The 26,234-nt window shown below is 43.6% G+C and overlaps 1 protein-coding gene across 10 annotated transcripts in view; it reads left to right on the forward strand.

Annotated features, from left to right (window-relative positions):
- LOC149863074 (uncharacterized) overlaps positions 1–26,234 on the forward strand; it is a 347,984-nt gene that overhangs the window by 274,374 nt on the left and 47,376 nt on the right. For all 10 annotated transcript variants that reach the window (XR_016443055.1, XM_090052663.1, XM_090052665.1 and 7 more), the window contains 5 exons: positions 677–802; positions 2,366–2,497; positions 5,645–5,773; positions 10,026–10,157; positions 17,310–17,438. Coding sequence is in view for 9 of the 10 variants with exons in the window: in XM_090052663.1 (XP_089908789.1) it covers positions 677–802; positions 2,366–2,497; positions 5,645–5,773; positions 10,026–10,157; positions 17,310–17,438 (648 nt within the window). In the remaining variant the exon portion in view is untranslated. The remainder of the gene's footprint in view (positions 1–676; positions 803–2,365; positions 2,498–5,644; positions 5,774–10,025; positions 10,158–17,309; positions 17,439–26,234) is intronic.

A 26,234-nucleotide genomic window follows, 5' to 3' on the forward strand; every position in this document is an offset into this window, starting at 1 on the left:
AAATTAAGATAAAATTTGAAACAAAACGCTTTTCTGTAGAACCCTCGAAATTCAAGCTGAAATGGAACAGTGCCCTACTAGGCAGCACAATTAACTGTTAGATGTAAGAAGAACCCCTTTTCTGTTCCCTGGTTGGAAGAGTTAGATCTGTGGCAAATATAGATATAGCAGAGAGGACAAAGCTTAAAGAGGTGATTTTTTTTGTCCATTTGCATGAAATACAGTAGGTGACAAATGCATTTGATCAGCTAAAGCCTACACGATTCCCATTGTAATGGGAAGTGAGTTGGAAAGATAAATAATATTGACAGTTCATTTAAATCGCTGGAAAAAAGGCTATTTTTCTTTCCATTAATATTGTCTACTTCCGAAGATGGACAGGTGAAAGCAAGCGCAGCATTACTCTGCTTGCCACCTCAACTCAGGATAAAAGATTGAGTATACTTAATAATTCTATTTATTGGTTCAAGTAACTAGCTGTTTCCTTTTAAAGCTTCAGGCTCAGTTTTCTAAAATTCTATTGCACAGTTAATTAAAGATCACAAATCACTGAGACGTGACACTCACATAGATCACTTTCTCCCAGCCCTGCTTATTTTAAAGTTACTGGTGTTGATGCCATCTAGTATCTCAAAAAAATGTTTTCCAGTAACCCCAGTCCACCTCTTTTGAACAGCTTGCAACCCAGGGAAGTTTGGTGTGAACTGCAGGCAAAGCTGTAGCTGTGGAGGAGCGTCATGCGATCCAGAGACTGGGCAATGCCTTTGTCCAGCTGGAAAAACTGGACCTGCCTGTGGTCAAGGTATGTTTTCTACACAGGGTTTTGCCAGAGCAAGTCTTACTCTGGCAGTGCAGAAAGTTACGTTATTCTGTGGCCCATAAAATGGCTGCAAGGGAACAGTCTCTATTTAGAGAGGAAGTACAGCAGTCTTAGCATTGTGTTCACTTCCTCCAGACCTCCTGGAACCCTTTGTGGACAACAGACTATAATTTGCACACCCTGCTCATTAGTCCCATTATGTCTCTGCTAGGACTGCCAACAGGCTTGCCAGTAGCAATAGTGATTATATCATGAACAAGGTTGGTACGAGATAGGGACATTTCGGTAGCTGTAGTAGGCTTGAAATTTAAGGTGAATTCAAGCCTGTCAGCAGATCTGAGCTGCTGAGTGCAGAGTGCCTTATATGCAGCCAGGGGGAAATGTCAACTGAAAGTAGTGAGGAAAACAGGGGAAAATGTGGTCAGCTAGTGAGGGAGAAAAGAAACAAAGGGAAGAAGGAGCAATAATTAAATCAACAGTAGAAACAAGGTGGAAGGATGGGGAAGGATCTTTGAGTTGCTGCCCCCAGAAAGCTTGTTGTTGGAGTTTCTACTGTTGCTCTGGTGATGAGGATCAATCCAATGGGAAGCCAGTTGTGGCTACTGACTCTTTGCCTCACCAATATTTTCAAAGCACAGTTTGTTCAGTAATATTATTTATTTAACCAACTATACAGGTGGATTAGTGTATAGTATTCCCTGGACCATCCTGGCTACAAGAACACTCCCACTCTATTACAGTGTCAATAATATTTATAAAGCATTTTCACATGGAAATCTCTATAGAAAACTATAGTGAACCGCTGCTATTCTCTCTCTCTCTTTTTTTTTTTTTTTTTTGCTCAAATCGTTCATTTCTCATTTTCTAATGACCTCCTTCACATTGACAATACGTGAAATTTTAGGCTAGATGTGATCCTGTCTGAATTCCTCAAACTTGACAAACATTCCCTGAAGGAGAAGATACATCTTTAGAAGACTGCCCAAGGGGCAGAGGAAATAGGGCATCAGCCTAAACCAAACTTCCAAATCTCCCCGATGCCAACATCGGTATCTAGCTCCTTTCTTTCTGTTCTGTTCCCAATTCTACTGGAAGTGAAGTATATAGTTCCTAAATATGTGACTGCTTCTCTGCGTGTATTTATCCTGAACCTCCTGCCCCAAAACTCTCTTCTGTTTCAGATCTGTTTCTTCTTGTTTGTATTAAGTAAATTATTTTTCAGATATATCCAAGCCTTTCTGTTTTACTGTACTGAAAAACACCTTGAACACACAGGTCCTTTGTCCTGGGAACTGGACAACAGCCTTTATTTTCTGTTTAAGTGTTTTCCTAAAAAGCTGTAGTACAGTATTAGGATGATTTTTTTGTGGGGGGGAGGGAGGGGAAGTGGGGGTTCTTATGAAAGTGCTACAGATCTAGAGAGATAACCTTAGGGTTCTCTTAGCAGCTCAACAGCTCAACTTTGTTTTACGTAACTCCCTTAAGTAACAGTATATGTTTGTAATTATCTTGAGAAATAAAATGGTTGTTTTTCTTTTTGTATAGATTGCCCAGAAGGTTTGTGGGGAGTAGGTTGTCAGTTCTTCTGCGAGTCCTGTGAGAATGGAGGTCAGTGCAACAGGGAGACTGGAATCTGTGACTGTCCACTGGGATACACTGGGAAATCCTGCTCCACACGTAAGCCATCAAACTGTCTTGGTCAATGAAAAGAAAAAGTTGATAGAGAAAAAAATGATTTTTACTTTCTGGTTATTTTATGATCCATTTGCTATATTAGGATATGTTGATAAATATTTTGAGGCATTTTAAACTTTTAAATTCGTCTGACGTTTAAAAAATGACTCCGATGGATTTATTGTGTTTGTCTAAGAGATTACCAAGAATGGAAACAGCTACTCAAAAATGATGGTAAAACTGCCTCAATGAGTGTATAGCAGTTGCTACTGACTGGCAAAATGTTTAGTACATTTTTTAGTCTGGGTCATTGTTTCAAATGCAGGTTTAAACTGGCAACAGTTTACAATTATAGTTAAAACAGATGATGGATTCTTATCCTATTACATGGATTAGTTTTTATAAAACTTATATCCCTTAATGGGTTTACTGCTTTGTTTTCCTCTCTTCTACCCACCTAGTCTGTCTAAGCCAGAGGTGACCCAAGGAGGGTGTGGGGCCCTGGGCAAATCAGCCCATGCCGGGCCCCACCTCCACTCTGATCTCACAGCCCTGAACCCGAAGAAGCTGCCACCACCATTGTCAGTGGTGGTGTCAGCGGCTGGGGGGGATCGAGTAGCTAGCAGCTGGATGCGGGGCCACCACTCCGCCCAGCTCTGCACTGCATCTGTTCTGCCCAACTCCTTGGGGCCCCTCAAGGTGCGGGAGCCTGGGGTGGTCGCCCCAGCTCACTGCCCTCATGGATGACCCTGCTCTTAGCAGTGCCCCCTCCCTTTTCCTCCCCCTTCCCTATTCAAATTACTGCTTTCTGTTTAAAAGCTCTGCTCCCTGCACTCCCTTCTTAGCGTCTGATGAAGTAAGCTGTTGCTTACAAAAGCTTATGTATCTCTGATTTAGCTAGTCTGTAAGCTGCAACTCTACCCTTCCCTCTTGCGGATCTATCAGAGGCAAGGACTGGCACCAAACAAGACTAGGGACAGAAGTTACATATAAGCCAGTTTAAGTGATCAGAAACTGGTTTAAACCTATAACAGAACGTAAGTTTAGTGCACATAAACCAGTGTCAAAATAGCCAAAACTAGTTTAAAATAAACTCAGTTGAATGTAGTATCAGACTTAACTGATTTGGGCCAAATTGGTTTATGCAACTTCTGTCCCAGGCTCCTTCCCGGTTTCAGTTAAACCAGAGTCCTCCAGCATCCCACCATGCTCTGCAGCCCTGGGCTGTGCTCTCTGCTCAAGAGAGCAGGGCTGGCCCCACCCCTCTACTCTCTAGCCCAAGCAGGGGTACGGACTGGCCAGACCCATCCCAGCATGGCACTGTTAAGGCAAAGTTGGCATGGAGGGGGTTAATTCTTTCCTCCTTCCCCTCCCCCCCTCCACAGTGAGGTATGCCTGTCTGCGGGTGAGAAGCCGAGACAAAGGCAGCAGCTGGGACTGGCAGACAGTGTTCCCTGGGGGAAGAAGCAACAGAGGGAGAAAGTAACCCTCCCCCTGCTCCCTTCACCTTAAGGGAGCCATGCCCCCCACTTTTGCTGCTGTAGCAGTGAGGGGAGAGGGAGGGGCAGCAGCTTCTATCATGGTGCCCAGGATGGGGTTTATTGTCCCCCCTCCCTATCCTGTCCCACCGGCAGGGACCACAGCCCTCCAATATGGCTCCATTAAGGCTAAGAGGGCAGGGAAGACATCAATTTTACCCACCCCACTGAGGGGCTAAAACTGCGGTGGAGCAGCCCACCCCACCCCACCACTGCAGGGCAGGGAGGGAGCTCTGTGAGGTGCTGCTCAGCCCTGGAGGAGGACTTTTCCCCCTGGTCCTGCCCCCCCTCACCACAGGGGTTGGCAGGGGGGCTCTGTGCAGTGTGGGAGGGGGACTTTTCCCCCTCCTCCTTCCCTTTCTCCTCCCTGCCACTGCAGGGTGGCAGGGAACTGTGTGTGGCACTGCCTGGCCCCAGAGGAGGACTTTCTATCTCCTCCTCCCCCACCCATCATGGGACAGGGAGAGGGGCTCTTCCCCTTCCTTCCCTCCTCGCCCCCCTTTCGTTGCTGCCAGGTGGGGGGGAAGGGGCTCTGTGCGGTGCTGTCCAGCCCTGGAGGGGGACTCTTCCCTCTCCTTCCCTCTGCCCCACTGCCACAGGGTGGAGAAGGGGATTCTGTCCAGTGCTGGAGGGGGACACTTTCCCCTCCTTTCCTTCCCCTGCTACCACTGCAGGGTGCGGAGGGGGGCTCTCCCCAGCATTCACAGCTCAGTGTCTGCAGCTCAGGCTTGGCCAGGCTGAGCAGCCCCTCCCCGCTCTGTGGCAGCGGTGGCGGAGAGGGAAGGAGGAGGAAGAGTCCCCATCCAGCACCACACAAAGCCCCCCATGGTGGGGGGGGGGTGGATAGGAGGGGGAAGAGTTCCCCTCTGGGGCTGGGCAGCACCAAACAGAGCCCCTTTCCACAGCCTGAAGCAGCACGGGGGAGGGGGAACAGTCTCCCTCCAGCACTGCACAGCCCCCTCCCTGCCCCGTGGTGATGGCAGTGAGGGAGAGGGAGGAGGGGAAAGAGTCCCCCTCCAGAGTTGGGCAGCCGAGCTATGTGGCCAGATTGCTCCTGGCTTTCAGGGAACCTCTGCGGCAGGCGAGGCTCTCCTCCTCCTCCTTCTCCCCCACCACGGGGGTCCCACCATGCTCCTGTCTGGCCATACTCCCTCTTCCCCCAATCCCCCCAAACCCTGCAGGCCAATGTAGGGATTTAAACCCCTCCTCAGTTTTACTCAGGCCTGCTGGGGCCTGGCCATGTCCCCCTCCCCCCTCCCTCAGCTCGGTGAGAATGGAAGCATGTACACCTAGTGGTCAACAACTTCTGGTTCAGGTTTCAGTCAAATGAGTCTGGAGATCTGTGTGTCTTCGAAGTACACTAAGTGCTATTTTTTTTGTGCAGTGTAAATCAGGCACAACTCCAAAGCTGGTTGACAACAACTTACAGGATTTGTTTTTTTCCCCACTTAGCATGTGTAATGCAGATAGTTCAATCACTTTGATTTCTGTTTTCCTTGTTCAATTAATGCATTTCAAGAGGTGGAAGGACAAGTTAAGCTGTGACTCGCTTGTTTGAAATGAAATGCTTGAGTTAATGCATAAGTAAAAAACTCTGTCTGTCTGTTTTCAGCCTGCCCCTATGGTTATTATGGGCAAAATTGCTTGTTGCAGTGTAGCTGTAATATCAATGCTCAATGTCACCATGTTACTGGAGAGTGTACGTGTCCCCCTGGCTGGACTGGCTATGACTGCAAACGTTGTAAGTCAAACATTTTTTCATCGATCTTATGTGCTGTCTCTCAGAAACTTAACTGAAAATCAGAGGAATCAGTTCAGTTTGATCTTCAGCTATTAAACTTTGTAATATCCTTTTGCTAATCTTATTGCTTCTGAAACCATGTCTTTATGGGATTATACAGCCCAGGGGGTATTAATCCTTAATTATTTATGTTCATATTATTGAAAAGGATGACTGATGAAGCACAAAATGTTGATATAAGCAATTATTTCAACACTATGCATCCATTTACCCAAGACTGTCCATGCCATCAGCATTTTGACTGACAGCCAGTATTCTTTGTCATGTTCAAAAGTTTAGTTTTTAGATTAATTCTCAATCTTTCACTTTGTTTGGGGAAGGTTTATCTCAAGAATTGAGTGACATGTGGTCTTGAGGTATAATGTCACTCCTTAACTTGTGAATCTGAGTGAAATTCTTTTCCCAGTTCCACTCAAGTATCTTGCCATTCACTTCATTGTTGTTCTCCACATTGATACTAGAGAAGGGAATAGATGTTGTCCTTTTTACAGCATTTATACTGTCCTGTCTAACAATCCGCTGTTTCCCTTGTTAAATCTCCCCCTTCTAAGTCTTTGTTATCCCTCATTCGAAAACCCAACAAGCAAACAAACACTTCTTTTTGTGAATACAGTGTTGTAAACATAAACTAATGCAAGTTAGTACCTAGGAACAGGCTTCTGGACCCCAGGTATCCAACCTAAGGATTTGGGGGAATCTAAAGCTTCCACTAACATATATATTCTTAATACAACATATATTGGTGAAATTTGGAGTGTATCTTAGGAGTCCATTTACCTAACGGTCCACAATCCCCAGGCTGAATGGTGTGATTACAGCTAGAAAAAGCTGGTTGTAATTGAGGAAGAGAAATGGCAAAGTAGTCGTTCACAAGCTGCCCTCCAAAATGCTAAGCCCAGCTCTGCCATCAAGGTAGTTCTTTTAAGGTATCAAATATAGGAACCAAAGCACGTTACAAAATGTCTGGCTGAAGTAATATATACTATGGGGGGTGTTGTTATTCACTTTTATCAACATCGTAGTAAGTTCATGGAGCAGCTTGGTAGACAGTGAGTGCATCTACATGAGATGTTTACTGCGGAGCTGCCTCATTAGTAAAGCTGTGCAAAGCTTCGGCCCCATATTTGATTCAGCGGAGATTTGGCCTGAATTCAGTGATTGAATCAGAGGACCCTTTAATCTCTCTGAATTGAATCGGAACCCTCCAAATCAATTTGGAGAGATTCAAATAGATTCAGCGATACGGACATAAACACAGCTTTTAATGTTTTTTCTACATACCTCTAGATAGCAGGGGCTGTGAATGCTATGGTTCTGAGGCAGATGCAGTGTCCCACAGAAGCACAGGGAATCCCCAGTGTGCTCGGCAGCAGACCCGGAAGTGGACCAGAAGCACTCCTGGATCTACCTGGGAGTGTGGTGGCGGGGGGGGGGGGGGGGACCTGTGCCCCCAGGCTCGGTGACTGGTGCCTCCTGAGTCTGGGGGTGCACCTGGGGTCCCCCTGTGGCTAATCACCAAGCGGGGGGGGGGGCGGGCAGCACACTTCCCAGCAGACCTGGAAGTGGACCAGAAATACTTCTGGTCCACTTCTGAGTTCACTGCCGAGCATGCTGGAGAGCCCCCCACACTGCTGTGGGATGCTCCATCCACCCCAGCTCTGCAGCGATCATGAGCCCCTGCTACCTCAAGGTATGTAGAAAAACTTTTAAAGCTGCGCCTGTGTCAAACTGCTGATTCGCCAAATCAGCATTGAATCATCAGATTTGGTTTCGGTCAAATCGAATCAGGGACAGTGGTCCAAATCAACAGATCGAATCGCTGTCCCTGAGTCAGGCTGAATCTGAATTGAATAAGGCCCATTCTGCACGCCCCTACTAATTAGCTCTGCAGTAAACATCTCAGCATCTATGTGTGCAGCCCTGTTAGACCGCAGTAAGCTAATAAACTCAACAGCAGGGTAAGTACAAGTATTTATGAGGGTTTTTTTATGCACAGCATAAAATGTAGATGCTGACCCAGCTGGCAGGGGCATGATGGTACTTCAGTGCAAGGGCTGCCTGCCTCAAAGCACCCTTGTGCCCCAGTCAGCCCCTCTGCAGCATGTTGAGCTGGGCAGGAGAAGCTCCAGGCTGGCAAGCTGACCTCTGGGCCCTGCTGCCAGCTGGGCTGCGCTGACCCAGTTTAGCATGCTCCGGTCCTGGTACACATTCAAACGGCACACCTGGGAGCAATAAACTCCAGAATGATATGCAATGGAGTTTATTGCTGCCTTTTAATAGCACATATAGATGTGCCATGTCTGAAAGACTTTACAAGGATTATGTGAATTTTGGAGTTAGAGCAGACTGGTAACCAAATCTCCTTCTACTTCCACTTGCAAAAGACGTGCCTTTTGACCACGAGAAGGAAAATTTGTGGCAAATTTTTCTTTTCAATTTGTAAATGTTAGTCATTTTTCTTCTGACTTGGGGAAAAATCCAGAACCTGTCTAAAAGCAAAAGGTGATTTTTCCCCCATCTGTTCTGGTAAATATTGACAATACGGCTTCCATTGAGGGTGAAATTTGGGGGAATTTTGAAATTTTCCCAGGAATTTAGGGGAAAAAAAATCACTGTTTACTTGTTGAAAATCTGAAAGACAATATAAATATTTGTACCCAAATTAGATGGTACCTTCTTTCCAAGTCATTATGATGAAGTAAGTTTCATGGCAAATTTCAAAAGAAAAAGTATTTTTCTTTCAGTATAAAATACTCTAGGGAATTTTTTATTTTTGGCAGAAAATGCTTTAGATAAATATTTCCAAAAATTCTTGTTTCCTTTCAGGAGAAGGCAACTATCCTTTTTCTAAAAAAACAAAACAAAACCCTTTTTGTTCTGTTGAGGAAAACACAAATGGAAAATTAGAAAATGTGGCTTTTCTCCAGTAATATTTTTGCACAAATGAAAAAATTCTACTAAAATGAAAAATGTCTTGGTGCACAGGAATAAGTAATCTGTATGTAATATAATAACCCTGCCTAAAATTTACAAACACAAGTATGCAAGATTAGGGATGTAAATTTATGCTGAGTCACCCAAATAAGACCAGATTTTGACTTTGTATGGAATCCATAGATTCACATATTTCTAGGGCCAGAAAGAGGACCTAGTCATTTGCTCAGACCTCCTGCGTAACAGAGGCCATAACATTGCATTTCTTTATACCTTCTATTCAACTCAGTAACTTGAGGCCTTGTTATACCTTATACTGGGAGCCGCAGAAATGTTGAGTGGTGGTAGCGCTAGCATGATGTTTGGAGCGGTCACACTTTCTCTGACAGCTGGGACTTGCCACTAGAGGCCTGGGGAGCATGGCCAGGATTAGGAGCTGTAGCTGTGAGTTGTCACTAGGGGGCTGGTGAGCCAGGACAGGCTTCTATTCCTTTTTCTAAGGGCAGTGTGAGAGATCCTGGGATACTGGAGGACTTCAACTTGGGCAGCACATCTGTGGGGAGTGGCCACATCTGAATGGAACAGGAGCTGGCTAGTAGAAGTCAGAGGTAATCCTGCCGTGGAGCTGCATAAATTTTAGCTGCATAACAAGTGCTTAAAACCGCTTAAGTTGTTAAAGTGTTGACAAACCAGGAGTTAAGAGCTCCTGGAGCTACCCAAAATTATCTTTTAACAAGGCCCCCATATTCAACTACAGGATATCTTTCTGAAAGACATTTGGCCTTATCTGAGGCCTTCAGTTAATGAAGAATTTCCCAATTAATCACTCTCACTTTTAAAAAGTTGTGCTTTATCTGTAATTTAAAATAGTCTTGTTTTACCTTCCAGCCATTGATTCTTGTTACACCTCTTTCTACTACGTTAGAGCCCTTTAATACTTGGTATTTACTCTCCAGGAAGGTAAATATTTGTGAGTACTCAGCACTTTTGATTATTAAACTACTTTTATATAGGTGCCTTTATCTGTTTGTGATCCATTTTCTCAGCTGGTGTAAATCAGCATAATTCCATTTATTTCAGTGGAGTTGTTCCAGTTTATCACACCTGAGGATCTGGCCTAACAGGTCTAAATTGAAGCATCCAAGTTGGTAAACATTGGCCAGTGTATGTATTTTCATATTCCTCTGTCTGAATGCAAACTCTCCTATTAACTCATGTGTGAAGTTCATTCTTGGGTATATGTTATGTTGCTTTGCAGCTTGTGACACCGGCCACTGGGGACAGCACTGTGAAAATGCATGTGTCTGCAGTAACAGCGATGGTAGCTGTGACCCAGTCACTGGGGTTTGTTTCTGTGAACCAGGATACACCGGGAAACACTGTGAACAGAGTAAGCTGCAACCAAGTCAAAGTGGGGAATTTGCAGGCTCAGAGAGCAGAAATTGTTTTTCCTTTTGATTATTTTCAGAAAGGTATCCAAACTGTATATTCTCCAGTGTGTGGAAAACTCTACTTTGCAAGGGGCTCAAATTTCCCGAGTGCTAGACAGCTTAACTAATCATTTGGATTCCAGGAGAGTTATTTCCAGAATTGTTTTTGGATTAAACTGCTACTTGGGCAATTACAGCTTCATGCTAGGGTGTAGAATTGCCATACATATGTATCTTTGTTCTCTTGTATACAGTTTATCATCTCACTTGATTTTATCTGCACTAATGACTTTTCTTCCTAACCTCCTTTTACGATCATGTATATGAAAGCAAATGCAGGAATGTTGATGTCCTGACTTCATTATTGCCCACAGCTGATTCCCTCCTACCTAATGGAATCCCCTCTGTAGACTGATAATACGATGTGCAATATTGTACAGAAGACAGGACCCACTTGAGAAAATCAGGTCACACTATCTTACCATGTAAATTCAGTACAAATATCCTAAAATTATCTGATGCCAGAGACTAGCTGACCAGTTCCTTAGACTATATTTCTTTGTTCATTAGTTGACTCATGTAGAGGGAAGGGAATAGCAAGAAGGACCAAAAACAAAAAACCAGAATAAAGAGGAAGGGAAAGGGGAAAAATGGGAAAGAGAGGATTACATCTTCAAGCGTTTCCAGTGGTTTTCTCTTCTAAAACCTTGGAAACCATGTTAGCAGGACATTGAAAATTCTCAAACTTGGAAAATGTCATTTGTTGTGTCACTTCTTCCTTGGTTCATGGGTGGATAAAGGTAAGATCTTTAGGTTTAAGTACCAATTGTGATGACCTGGACATAGCATTGGAAAAGTAAACTATGGGGAACTCCATGCACAGTTGATTGCTACCAACCGTTTACAGGATATAGGGAGGAAGAAGAGGTCCATGCACCAACTTCTAGATTCCACAGACTGCATCCCTGCATGATGTCAGTAACTGTAGATAGCATGAAGGGCCATTAATCTTCATTCATGTGAAGTCATAAGAGATCCCTGACTCCCTAGCTTCTTGCATTGATGTGTGACATCAAAATGATACACGGGACACATCTCTGAGAGGCATGGCTGTGAGTTGAGGGCAGGGAATGAGAACCATAGTTAAAACAATTGACTGTACTAGCAATATAGTAGTGACTTATCCCAGCAGATTGAAATCAAGGGCAAAAGAGAAGGGTGAGCCATTTTGATTTTACACAGTATAGATTTTAAAATAATCTCTTGGTATTTATCCAAATGGGTGAATATAAAAGACTGCACACAGTCAAGAGTAGAAAGCTCTGTTCTACTGTGGGGAGAAAATATGTGCAGTAATGATTATATAGCCTGTTACTGGTAAAGAGAATATGCTTTTAGGCAGCCTCAGGTTTTCTGCCCCAGACTCTTTTTACTCCATAAATCCAGATACTGACTCATTTTATTAAGTGAAAAGTAGAGAGGAAAAATAAACCCCTTTTGCTGGAATAAATACTAGGTCTGCTTTCATAGGCTTCTGTAGTTTATTACAGCTCTATGTTATTTCCAGAAGTACTTACAGCAGGATTCATATGGGGCTCACCAGTGTTCATTGTGCAGCTCTAAACACAAGGCGTGCATTTTTGGTAGACCACTTTCCTCCACTTTTATCACAAGACTATTCTTATGTATGTTAAGCACTTAGAATCGTAGGATCATAGAAAATTAGGGTCGGAAGAGAGGTTATCTAGCCCACCCCCCTGCTTAAAGCAGGACCATCCCCAACTAGATCATCCCAGCCAAATCTTGGTCTAGCCAGGTCTTAAAAACTTCCAAGGATGGAGATTGCACCAGCCTTCTGGGTAGCCTGTTCCAGTGTTTCACTACCCTCCCCATGAGCAAATTCTTCCTAATATCTAACCTAAACTTCCCTTGCTGTAACTTTAGACCATTGCTCCTTGTTCTGTCATCTGCCCCCACTGAGAAGAATCTAGCTCCATCTTCTTTTGAACTCCCCTTCAGGTAGTTGAAGGCAGGTATTAAGTCCCCTCTCAGTCTTCCCTTCTCTAGACTAAATAAGCCCAGTTCCCTCAGTCTTTCCTCAGAAGTCATGTCCCGAGCCCCCTCACCATTTTTGTCTCCCTCCGCTGGACTTTCTACAATTTGTCCACATCCTTCCTGGAGTGGGGGGCCCAAAACTGAACACAGCACTCCAGATGTGGTCTCACCAGTGCTAAACAGAGAGAAATTATCACTTCCCTGGACCTACTGGCAACACACCTACCAGTGCAGCCTAGTATGCAGTTAGCCTTCTTGCCAGCAAGGGCAAACTGCTGACTCATATTTAGCTTATTGTCCACTTGAACTCCCGGGTCCTTTTCTTCAGAGTTGCTGTCCAGCCAGTAAGTCCCCAGCCTGTACTGATGCATGGGTTGTTCCATCCTACGTGCAGGATTTTGCACTTGTCCTTGCTGAACCTCATGAGATTTCTTTTGGCCCAATCCTCCAATTTATCTAGGTCACTCAGACTCCTAGCTCTACCCTCCAACATATCTACTACTCCCCCCAGCTTTGCAAACTTAGTAACGGTGCACTCTTTCCCATCTTCCAAGTTGTTGATGAAGACATTGAAGAAAACCAGCCCCAGGACCGACCCCTGGGGCACTTCACTTGATACCAACATTGAGCCATTGATTACTACCCTCTGAGCCCAATGCTCCAGTCATTTTTCTGTCCACCTTACAGTCCACTCATCCAGCCCATACTTCCTTAGCTTGCCTGTAAGGATGTTGTGGGATGTTATCAAAAGCCTTGCTAAAATCAAGGTACACCACATCCACTGGTATCCCCTCATCCACAGAACCAGTCCTCTCACTATGAAGGCAATCAGGTTGATCGGGCATGATTTGCCCTTGGTGAATTCATGCTGATTGTTCCTAATCACCTTTATCTTCTCCAAGTGTTCCAAGATGGATTCCTTGAGGATCTGCTTCATGATTTTTCCAGGGACTGAGGTGAGGCTGACTTGGTCTGTAGTTCCCTGGATCCTCATTATTCCCTTTCATAGATGCATATATTTTTGTGCAGGGATGCATCAGAGGTCTGGCATGTCAGAGCAGACTTGATTAATCAAGTCTGATTAATTAAGTCTGCTCCACACACGAGTTGACAGGCACTATGCTGTATCGCATGCAGTTGTATAAGTGGTGAGATGCATATCAGAGCACAGAAAATGGCAATGGTGTGCTTTTGAGCTAAAGCACCGCCAATGTGTTTTAGTTCAAAAGTGTTCTGCTGCCATTTTCTCAGCGCTGATGTGCATTTCACCACTTACACAACTGTATGTGCTGCAGCACCAGGCGCTTTTCAAAGCACCCACTGCTGTGGTGCGTGCATGTGTACATATACCCTAAGCTTGCCCTTTTCTAATCATCTAGGACCTCTCCTGATCACCATGAGTTTTCAAAGATGATTACCAGTGGCTCTGCAGTCCCATGGACCAATTCCCTCATCATCCCCAAGTGCAACCCATCTGGCCCCATAGACTTGTATCTGTCTAGCTAGTCTAAGTAGTCCCTAACCTGTTCTTTTGACACTGTTGGCTGCTCCCCTCCTCCCCAAACTGTGCTGCCTGGTGCAGTAGTCTGGGAGCTGACCTAGCCTGTGAAGACTGAGGTGAAATAGGCATTGAGTACATCAGCCTTTTCTGCATATTCTGTCACAAGAGTTGCCCTTAAGCTCCCCTCCCACAGCCGTTATTATGTAATGCTCAGTGCTACATGAATCTTACGATACCACCACTCTCTGCTTTGCAAGGACTTCATATTGCCTCAACTAGTTCTTTATCATCTGATAGTTCATCTGCTCCTGCTGCCTGACTGGGACATCACAATTAATTGACATCCTTTTCATTTGGTATATACTTTGGTGTGCATTACCACTGCAGCAGAACTGCCCCTGACAAAGGTGGGGTGAATATTTTTTAGGATGTGAGACAGCAGTCACCCCTGAAAATCATTCTTTCCAGACAACACCTCCCAAACATCCTTCCCAGACTAAAGACTTGGAGCCTGTTGATTGTGAACACCATGGCTAAGTACAGACAGTCAAAAAGCCCAAGGCTAAAACAATTCAGTCTTTGCAGGTTAGTCGAGGGGTGGGCAATTATTTTGGGTGGAAGGTCACTTACTGGGTTTTGGCAGGCCATTGAGGACCACATGACAGTCAGCCGGGGCAGATAAATATTAATTTTCTAAATTTTTTAGGGGCCCCAAGGGCCAATTAGAATGGCCTGGTGGGCCATATCCAGCCCCTGGGCTGCATTTTGCCCACCCCTGGGTTAGTCTAAGCTCCAGAGATTAAACTGAGAAACAACTGGACAGGCATTCACTTTTGATTCAGGTAATGCAGCCACATGTCTGCAGTGGCCCAAGCCAGAAGCTGGGGGAGTGCGACAGCACAGCTTTCTGGCACATATCCAGCATGGGCTGTGTGTTCATTTCCTCTTCCTGCTCCCCTGAGGTCTCTAGGATTTGCAGTCCACACTTACAACAGCAAGACTCTGAAGTGTAACTCATCATTTCCTCTTCCTGCTTCCAGGTGCCTCTGAGATTTGTAGTCCACAGTTGCAGCCAGCAGTGGGTTCTTAGCAGGGCAGCTCTGTACTTGGGGGAAGGGAAATTTACCTGCTGTTCCTGGGCTCAGACCCTAGCTGGGGTTTGCCTGGGGGAGGGGAGGGGAGGAGAGTGGAGGGACAGTCCCTGCCTCCTCTACCCCACAACCCTTCTCTGCTGGAGAAGGCAGCACAGCACAGCACAGCACAGGGCTGGAAAGCATGCTGGGGGACTGTGATTAACTTGAACAAGGAAGAGATCTGGGACAGAAGTTTCATAAACTGGTTTGACACAAATCAATTAAGTCTAATATTACATTCAACCAGGTTTATCTTAAACCAGTTTCAGCTATTTTGGAACTGGTTTATGTGCACTGAACTTCTGTTCTGTTACAGATTTAAGCCAGTTTCTGATCACTTAAACTGGTTTATGTGCAACTTCTGTCCCTAGCCCATGGGTTTTTGCCATAGTGTTCACTTACTTTGGATCTGAAATATGTTTTTACATGCATACCCAGCCTGAGTCTGGCTCTGAAACTTCAGTTTTAAGAATAAGGAACAGGAGTATGCTAGCTTTTAAAAAACAAGTAGTCTTGTATGTGTTTTCTAATTATAAAAGTGTATAGAGAAAAATGCAGAAGACACATAGAACCAAATGCAGTCTTTAGTATGTAGCTCCAGCAATGTAATGAAATTTTGCACGTATTATACCAGGGCTGAATTTGATCTATAGAACATAATATGACTAACCTATGTGGACAAACCTCTAGTCTTTGGTCTCATCCAGCTGTGTTTAGCCAAAGACCAAAAACTGAGGGAGCAAAGGTGTATTCAATCCACCTTTATATTCCCTATAATCCTTACAATGGGCTGCATCTATCCCAAGAGACTGTTCTGATAGCTGGGGATTATTTGACACACAGGGTTTGCCCAGACATGCCCCAAAATGGGGGTGACTTTGGATGGAATAGTATATTGCTGCATCCTAATCCTCTGTGATCTGAAGATCCCCTTTCCATCATGGAAACCCTTGAAGAACTGATTAAGCCCATTATTTTGCCTAGCCAGAATACCATATAGCTTCTTTTTCAATTCCATTTTATCTCTAGATGCAGAATCACCTCTGAAAGTGCATGTTGTTTCTTGGAATCAGAACTCACAGTAGAGGTGATATCTTTTATTAGACCAATGAGATTTTCGCAAAAAAAAAAAAGTCTTTAATTGCAAGCTTTGGGGTACAAACACCCTTCTCCAGGCATAGGAGAAGAGAGTATAAAAGTTCTCCTAGGCAGAAATGAAAGTTCATATTTCATAGAGGAGTTGAAGGTGTGGTAAGATCTCCTGTTTGGAATGGTTACTTTTATGCAGGCTGGGCTCAGAGAAAAGTTGGAATGGTCTGTTTACCTTGAAGTTGTTTGGTGGTAAGCAGGATGTAGGCATATTTTCTTCTGGTTATGGTGTTTAATATTTCACAGAAGCATAAAAGATGGTTGTTTCTTGTGTGCTCTGATACTTGCTAGGTTGCTTAAAATGACTGCAGCTATAAATGTTAGAATACTCCCCTTTTAAAAAGATCTGGCAGTGATCTACAAATGTTTAGGAATAAAATTAGCATAACCTTTCAACCAGCATAAAGGCCCTACACTGTTGTGTCTATCCTAAGCCATCTCTGCCATCCATCGCTCTCCAAAATGTGTCTAATGCCAGTAAGGCAACTGACCCTATTTTAATTGATTTTTCTGTAGTCCTGGAGAATACAATTTGCATGCTGAAGTTGTGTTTTCTTAAGATAGTAAATGACTTGGTAGGATTCATTTAAAATTAACATGACCCGCAATAGAGAGAGAACTCCCTAAGCCATTCCCCCAGATGTAGTGTTTCATTTGGAGTTTTTCAAAGCAGAGGCTGTAAGTGATGTGTGCAGCTTCCGGCTTGAAGCTTTCCCAAAGGAAGTCCCTATCTTTAATATTCAGTCAAATTTACATTGGTTTGACTAGTGAATCAGGATTGCAAGGGGAAAACTGTGTGCTTGTGTGGGAGGGGAGCTTAAGGGCAACTCTAGAAATCCTGCATAGCCCCCATCCCAGCAGGTCACATTCCCAGCAATCACTTCCCAGCAGGTGAAGTTCAGGGAGGGGAGTTGTGCAAATAAGTAATTCTAGACTGATGTGTAGCAAATAAACAATCAGGAATCTGAGAACTGCAGTCCTCGCAACTGTAACCTCTATTGCTTTTCCATGCAGTCTCTGGTGCTGCAGATCTTTCATTTTTTCCTAATATATACACCTTTTAACCACCCCTCAAGAAAATCAGCCACCTGAATTCCTACAGGAGCCAGTCTTTCAAAGGTAACTCCTAATATTACCTCTTTCAGGGTAGAGAGTTAAGCCTTGAGCCTCCATTTTCAAACAGAAAAGTTCAAATGGGCTTGTGTGCTGCGGTTGTTCTACACTGATCTATGCCCGATTTCACCCAACACCTGCTTTCGATTGTCTTCACACAGGATGTCCCAACGGGACCTTTGGGCCAGGCTGTAAGTACAGCTGTCAATGCAAGAATGGAGCTGTCTGCGATCATGTCAGTGGAGCCTGTACTTGCGCGGCTGGTTGGACAGGAACTTTTTGTGAAAAAGGTACTTTTCCTTCCTTTTACATGGAGGCAGCCATTTCTCACAGATCACTCCAGAACTAGATTCATAATGGGCAGGGCCTAACCTGAACAGAATGGTGAAATATAAAATATGTTTATAAATATGAATTTATATTTCACTATTGGCAGATGTATACACCAGTTTAGGAAGGTAGCTAAGCATTACATTTCTGAGTCTCATTAGCATCCTGGGACAATTCATGGGCTTTAGAATGAAGTAGGGATTTTAAAACCTTGTTGAATCAAGGCCTTTGTGAACAAAATCTTACTGCTTTAGAATGGGGGAAAAAAGATGTTCTGCGTGAGTTAGAATTCTTTACTAGCCCCTTGTGCTTGGGTCTATGACTCTCACCCAGCTGGTGGCTTAAAGCAACATGTTTTCTAACAATATTAAAGTCTTACTTCCTAACAATAGTGAAGTCTAGCAATGCATCTGTGATGACCTGGTAATTTGTTAAAATGAAGGAACAGTTATTTTGGACAGGATTTCTCAGATAGCCCATTCCTGAGTTGATCTGCTGCATCTTCTCGTGATTTTGCTTTCACACTGCAAGCAATGCAGAGAATGAAAGAAAAATCTATTCTGTTTAGAGCACAGCAGAAATAATGTGCATTGGATCAGTCATTCTGCAGGAATATTTGAATACTATTTAGTATATATTTTACAACCAACCGTCAATATACCAAAGCTGTAATTGTTTTGTTTATCATACAAAAATATCAGTTAGCTTAGAATACAATCTGTGCATGTTAGAATGAGACGGATTGTACCACTTGCATGCAAGTGGTGCCCCCTAATGGAAATTAAGGCATTTTGTAACTTTGGTACTACTGTCAGAGTCAAATACCCAATGCATTATATATAGAAAAAATGCATATATAATTTTCTTTTTCCGTTCTGTCCAGGAAACATTCTGTTTCTGAGCTCTGCTTGTGAACCTTATGACATAATTTCTGTTATTTTCCCGAGGCTCTTTTTAAAATAACTTAACGTCTTTTTTTCCCCTTAAATCTGTTCTTTTTAAACACATAGTTTCGTGAACATTTACAAATGAATCCTAACATAGCTACATGAAACGTTAACTACAGACTGAACAAATGTGAAAACAGACTAATTTTCCCCAAAGGATTCCTTCTTATTAGGTCTCTATAAGACTGGCCAATTAGGAATCCTGGAAAAACAAAAACCTTATTACTGTATTTACTCAAATATAAGATGTGTGTGTGTCCTCTACCTCCAACCCCCTCCCCCCCAAATTAACATGAAGAAAAAAGCTTTTTGTCTTGCATTCACATACAAGGAAACCTCCTTAAATACATTGCCTATCAGTAAACGGCTGTGAAAAGCAGCATGTGCTCCATGATGGAAACCAACTATGGAAGTGATTAAATGTAGCAAACACTGAGCGCGACTATAAAACACATGGCCCATATTGGGCAAACATACCAGTGTGAACCTACCACAAGGGTAGGTTAGTGCATCCCATCTGAATAAGATATATGGTAGTGCCCATTGCACTTAGTCCCCCTTAGAGCTGACTCACTTTCAAATCATGATAAGCCACTACATTTAATACGTTTATTTTTCTTTTCACTCCCACAGCTGATCTGTGCCTTTCTTTCCCATTTCCAATGATTCCTGTTTCTTCATCAGCCTTATATGTCTGATAAACATCACCAAACAGTGACTGAGCAAGGAAGCTTGAGGGAAGACTGAGAATAGGGCAGGGAGCATAGAAGAATGAGTAGCACTTGCTAAACACGGAATTAAAAACATGGAGAAGGAAAAACACCTACTGGTTGGGGAAGAAGAATGGGATTGGAACGAAAAAAACATGAATGGAAAAGACAGGACTAGTTTTGAGAGGGATTAAAAGAGATGGGGTAGAAGGATCCAACTTGGTGGGGACAGGCAGAAATTGATATGCACTAGGGCACACTCCCCACCAGCGTGCGACAGTGCCTGGAACTGTATGTCTTATCATTTCTCTGCTGTCAGCAAATATCTGTGAACCCTACCTGTGTCTCCTCATCACCTATGTACTGGTCCACACAGAGGATGACACATTCAAGCTGCTATTAGTTACTCTGTCATCTATTAGCTCAAGTGGCAAAAGTGTGTGCAGTGGATCTAAGGGTTCTACGCTCAGGGGAGAGAGAGCTCAGGCAATCTTATTTTCTGGTATTTCCTAAATTAGACAATCCATAAAGGGCAGTTATGCTACAAAATAATACTGTGTCCACTGTGCTGGCATTTGTGTGCCACTAAGATTTCTGGGGACACATTTTGTGGTTCTTTGTGCTACAGTAAACTGAACTGAACTGTGAATTGTGAGATAACCTGTCCATCTTTATGGGGACATAGGGGAATTGTAGGAAAGTGTTAGAGTACCAGTGGCACATGAGTGGAGCTAGTTCTTCTTTGTACTGCAGCTAACGTGACCATTCTGGAGATGCTTTGCAGTAGCTTGATCTATAGCTGGACTCCCTAATGGGCCCAGCCATTTCACCTCACTTGAATGAATGAGTTTTATTTATGAAGTGGACACAAGTCAGGTGCAGTGCTTGAGCCATAGCCTGAGTTCACTGTAAGAAACAAGCCTCCTAGATGTGCTGATCCCTGGCACTGAGCATTTTGAAGAGAGCCTGAGACATTGAATTTGGAATGACATTATATGGAAATATTAAGAACTATAGCACACCATTTTAGTTTTGCAGGGAGGTGATGAAGACATCTGTAACTGAAGCCAGGTTGTCTGCCAGGATGTGACAGAGTTGCCTAACCTGAGAGAGTAGAAAGTCTTATTCAAAGAAACTGCTTTAGCATCATTGAAGAGTCTGGGAGCACTTCTGACTGAACTGAACTGTCTGATTGCGGCTATCCCCCATCAGCCACAGGAGACAGCATTATAGCTCCCTTTCAGTACGGTGTTTGTTTTTCTCAAGTTCAGGTGAAACCAGCTATTCTTTACCCATAACCTGCCATATATCCAAGCAGGTGGCTATGATGATGGTATTTGTGCCATTTTTCACAGCAAGACGTAAGTAGAACGAAGAGGTTCTGCCACGTTCTGAATAGAAGCCCCGACTCTCAGGGGTGATCCGCTGAGATCTAGTCACTGCAAAACCCAACAAAAAACATCTACACTGCCTTGTGTGTTCAACAGGGCTGATTTTTGGTGTGAGAAAAAGTTTAAGGTCTATAAATAAACATTTAATTAAATAAATATACCAACAGAGACCAGGTTGTAGGGGTGAGAGAGGCATCATGCAAGCAGGGAAGAATGAAATGTGTCATTTTTGACTTCTTGAAATCAGAAAGTAATTCAAACAGAATACAGTAAACTGTACCTTTCCCTGTGGTTGAATTCACCATTGTTCTGATTCCCTGATTCCCTACCAGTTTCTTCCCCTCCCCTTCACGCCCTCAATTATCAATTCCTCCCAGTTGGTCACTACTGTGTAATTTCCCATCATTTGTATTCCATCTGGAATGGCAAATTAATCAGCATTTACTATACCGGTAAAGGCTATACATTGCAAGTGAAATGTGCATGCTCTAAAAGATCTAGAGTTACCACAGGACAATAAATCATTTCCTGAGTAATGCTACCAGCAAGCAATCTCTCCCCTATCTCACTTGAGAATGTTCCATATGTTTAAAAGCCCATTCCTTTCAAATGTAGTCTCAAGGTCCTTAGCCTTAGGGGATGGTAAGAGGGTTTTATCTGTATGTGAATTAAAGTAGCAATTAAAGTCTTTATTCCTGGAGTATGCAAAAGCAATAATCATAGCAAAAGATCTTGTAAAAAATCTTTCTCTGTTCATTTAAAACATAGATAATACAAGTAATATTTTTCCCAGCAAAGATGCCAACTATAATCATCCATTGCCCTGGGGTTTAAGTTTCAATGCTCTTCTTGCAAACCAGGCGAGTCGGAGTAAATTATTTCAATCCCCTGTTGTAAAAGATTGCTAAATACATCAGAGCTTGTCTTAAATAAATGTAAACATCTGAAATGTGAGGAACGTAAGCTTGCACGAGCTCCTGATGACAAACAACCCAGCAGTTGACCCAGCAAAAACCAAGAGCCTCAGAACCTGGCTTTACTATCCAATTAATGTTATCAGTTCCTTCATATTTGCCAAGTCAAATCATCCAGATAGGTCACCCTGGTCTGGTCTGCAGCTGTTCAAAGAAGCAATTGTTATATGTGATGTAATCTTTGCGGTACCGAGTACCCACAGTTTCCACTTTAAGCCACTGAGAAAGGCAGCATCCCTAACTCTCCAGACTGTTCTCCGGCTGAGCTTTATTCCTTCCAAAACTATTAGCTAGTTTTGTTAGAGGGAAGAAAAGGATTATGTAAGGTACTGTTGTCTTTAAAATTACTTTTAATTCTCTTCGTCCAACATGCCCTCACACCATCTCAGCCAAAACAGTACATTCCAATGTCCAACCAGTAAATTAATTATCCAGTTTCCTGCTGGGCCATGTAGAACGGCCCTACAATACCAAACAATTCATCAACCTACAAAATATAAAGTGGCAGAATCCTCTAGTTACTTTTCCAACAAAAGTCTTTTTCTCTTCAATGAATATGGTTATAGCATGGAGTCACAGGCTTTTCAATACATGTAGTACTGAGGTCTAGAATAACACTCCTGTATCTAAATCAGGACATACTAACATGATTCACATTGGTCATGTGGGATTTCTGCTGGATGAATAAATTCCAAAGGTGGGCAAGTTACTTTAGCGGGATAGGGGTAGTGTCACAGACTTCCAGGTTTTGACAAAATTTTGTAATCCCTTTGTTGGATGAGGGATTTGTTTGCAATCTCTTTAGCTATCTGTAATTGGATAATGTATTTTCTCTCCAGTATTCTGTGTGGCTCACGCTACAGAAGGTTAGAAAATAATAACAGGCAAGATATGATGATCCAATTAGATTTGGAACTGCAAAAAGGCATACCACCTTACAGCTCAATAACAGCCTTTCTGTCCATAAAAACTAAACAAGAGGATGACTGGCACTTCCAATATGCTTTACAACAATGTGTGTTACTTACCCCTTTTCACATGAAAGCCAATTTTCAGAACATTTTCCCAGCTTGAAAAGCCAAAGAAACTGTAGTCTAGACTGTCCAAAGGCAAGGTTTGTGCTTTCTGTCTTTGCATAAGGCAACTATGAAATCATATATTAAAAAAAAAAAGCAAGCTGCTGCCATCAGAATCAAATTAGTTTTTTTTCTGGATCCCAAAGCAGAGGTTGCACTTTGTTACTACTACTACCTTTTGCCTCTTGATGTCTTAGATTTACTTTCTGTTTTAGTGTGCAGATAGTGCTTTGAATTTCATAACACTTCCTGCTGTCAGGCCCTGTTTCCAGTTGCCATAGGAATAAATGGGATTGATCATAAGAAGTAGAACAAATGACTGAGATCTGGTGAGGTGAGGTGTGAGGTGTGAGATAGATGCCAGGACTGGAAGTTGAGGACTGGCAGGGAAAATTAGCACTGCTGGGCAAGGAGAAGACAGGACCCAAGAGAGGGGGGCAGGAGTTGGGATGTGAAATCCCAAAGATGCTGACACTAGGTTTAACTAAGCAAGGACACTGAAATGGAGGACCAAAAGGGTGCCAGCAGGAGGTAGTGAGGAAGAGACCAGACCAACACTGGGAAAACACTATCCACTAATTTTAAAACACCCAGCTGAAACCCCTATCGAAATTATACCATTGTGTCGTACAGGGGACTTGTGAAGTTAAATTTGTTAAAGGTTTATTAAGCCATCAGAAACTACTATAGAAAATCTTGTAGGTAAATTAATAATTTTGTATTCAGGCTATTGTTTGAACAGTGTATGATAAATAAAACCTAGGACAACACATTGAACAAAGAGGTTAAACAAAGTCTTGAAGAAATGCTTAAAGGAGTAGTGTCCATCATGAACTTACTGAAGTAGGGGAAGAAATGGCATGAGACCTTATAATTAAAGAGTTTGTTATGATTCATATGTTTAAGGCTGGCATATTAGGACTAATGATGGCATCTCCTAACTTTTGAGCCCTATACATTGCAACCTTAACATTATCTTAATGCATAATAATAATGCATAATACACCTCTAAAAAAAATCACTGATACTTAATTCTCATTATTTTAGGGTCTCATAATTGGTGCAATCATAGATTGAATCAATGAGTCTGATCTTTTTTGTATTTCCTGAAATCTGTTTATCAAATTCCTATGATGCTCTGAAGAAGTCCTGTCAGACTCAGTTTCTCTTGATGGTCTTTGCCCATTTCGGAGAGGGAGCTAATTCTTTTATCAAGTTTTTCATTCAATCTGAATGTATCTTATGTTTGCCATCTGAAAATTCTTAGGATTGGGTCAGGAAAGTAAATGGCAGCAGCACGTTTCCACTTCCAGAGATTTAGAAGATAGACTAGAGGTGGCCGAACCTTCGTGTGTTGTCTGAAATCTGCCTTTGTGTCTCCTTCTGTGCCGTACCTACCATTGAGAAGTCTTTGGTTTCTTTTCTTGTTTTTGGAAACAGGCTGTTCATTCATGACAAGGCCATTATTTTTACCTCTGTCCTGTATGATACTACAACTATTGGTTTATTGTGAAATCATATTAGCCCTCTAGTCCCGTAACTTTGGATTATAGCCTCACATGATCCTATATGTAGTGATCTCTGCTAGGGCTGTGCGAAACTTCAGTCTCTGCTTCAATTTGGTGAAGATTCGGCCCAATTTGGTGACTGAATCTCCAAATCCGAATCAAATCAGGAGACCTTTTAATTTCTCCGAATTGAATCAGAACCCTCTGAATCAATTCAGAAAGATATGACGATTTGAACATAGACACAGCTTTAAATGTTTTTTCTACATACCTCAGGGTGCCAGGCGGCTCATGAATGCCGAGATGGGCATATGGCATGTCCCACGGGAGCGCGGGGGGTGGGCCCCAAGTGAGCCCAACAGTGGACCAGAAGCACTTCCAGGCCACTTCTGGGTCCGCTGAGGAGTGCACGGTGGACCCCTGCAACGGCTCTCCCTCCCCAGCGCCATCTTCCTAGTCATGCACACCTTGCGTGAGGTGCCCTTGGAACCCTTCTGTCCGCTCTAATCTTACCTTCCACGTCTTGTTGGAACTTATTATGAGAGCGGGAGACTGCCTATTCTATTGGGTATGTTGGGGTCTCTCCTAGAATGGCCTGACCCCTTTTTATTCTAGCTAGGCCTCCCTGTCCAAACCCACCACACAGGGTTTGACTCCGAGGCTCTAGCTTTTCCTTCAAGTGCCTGGAGGCTCATGGACCCTTTTTCTGCTCCCTTCTGGAGCACAGCCCTCCCTGGCCCAGGGGTGTGGGCACCGGTTCAAAGCCAGGGGTGATCCGCCAGTTCCAACAACAAACACAAAAATACCCCTATTATATATATGTATTCTTGCACCCCCGAGGTGCACCAGGCATCCCTGGCTTTTTTAAGCTCGTCCTTCCAGTGCCGGGGTTAGTCTCGTCCCAAAAGGCTGCGCCCTCACTGGCACCGGGGTCTGTGCCCCCAGAAGGCCAGGCCCTGCCCCTTCCGGTCAGCTGACTGCTGACAGGTACAAGTCACTGGCTCCCTCTGGTTGCCCTAGCAACCAGCGCCTGGGCTCCTTCCTCATTGCTTCCAAGAGCAGCAGGCACCTTAGTGCCCTGCTACAACCCCTCTCCCCGTGTCCCAGCTCAGCAACCGGTGCCTCCTGTGTCTGGAAGGGAACCCAGGGCCCCCCATGGCCGTTCATACTTCTGGTCCACCTCCAGATTCGCCACCAAGCACATAGGGCCCCCCATGAGACGCTCCATCCACCCTACCATCGCAGTGTTCATGAGTCGCACCTGGTACCTTGAGGGATGTAGAAAAAATATTTAAAGCTGTGTCTACAGCCTGATCACTGATTCTCCAAGTTAGCGTTGACTCTTCAGATTTGGATTTGGCCGAATCAAATTGGGACAGTGATCTGAATCAATTAACCTAATTACTGTCCCCTAACCTCCACTACAGTATATCTTATGTTCAATAACAATTTGGGTACCTTTTTTCTGAGGTGTGTCTAGCAAATTCTAGTACATGATACTGAGACATGTATTTGGACTTCTACAGAATACTTTTTAAGATTTAATCTTTAGTGGAGCGTAAGTTCAAACTTTTAGGGCAAAACAACATGTGCTATTAATATGCAGCAATAAAATCTATCGCTTATTGCACTGTAGTTCATTGCTTCCAGGTGCCACATTTGAACATCCACCTGGGACTGTAGTACATTGAGCTGGGGCAGAGCAGCCTTGGCTGGCAGGAGGCCCAGGGGATCAGCCTGCCAACCCAATCTGCAAGCCTGACCAGCTGCTCCAACCTCAATACGCTACAGTGGGGCTGGCTGGGGTATGAGGGTGCTTCAGGGTAGGCTAGCTAGCAGGCAGCCCCCACACTGAAGCACCCTTGTACCCCAGCCACCCCCATTGACATCTACACACGCGTTGCTGCAGAGTAAAAAACTCTGCCTCGGGATAGTACTTGTCTTTACAAGGTCTCACCTACAGCAAAGTTAATTAGTTTATTCCATCCTAATAGCACTGCATGTGTAGATGCTGAGATGTTTACTGTGGAGCTAATTTGATGACTACAGTAAACATCTAGTGTAGATGCACCCACAGAGTAACCAAAAAAGGCACCAACTAAAAGTTTTCCAGTACACAGCATTTCCAGAACCTGGAGTTTCTTGTTTCT

Source organism: Crocodylus siamensis, chromosome 6 (genome assembly GCF_052110815.1).
Source record: "Crocodylus siamensis isolate JL-2025a chromosome 6, ASM5211081v1, whole genome shotgun sequence".
NCBI lineage: Eukaryota > Metazoa > Chordata > Crocodylia > Crocodylidae > Crocodylus > Crocodylus siamensis.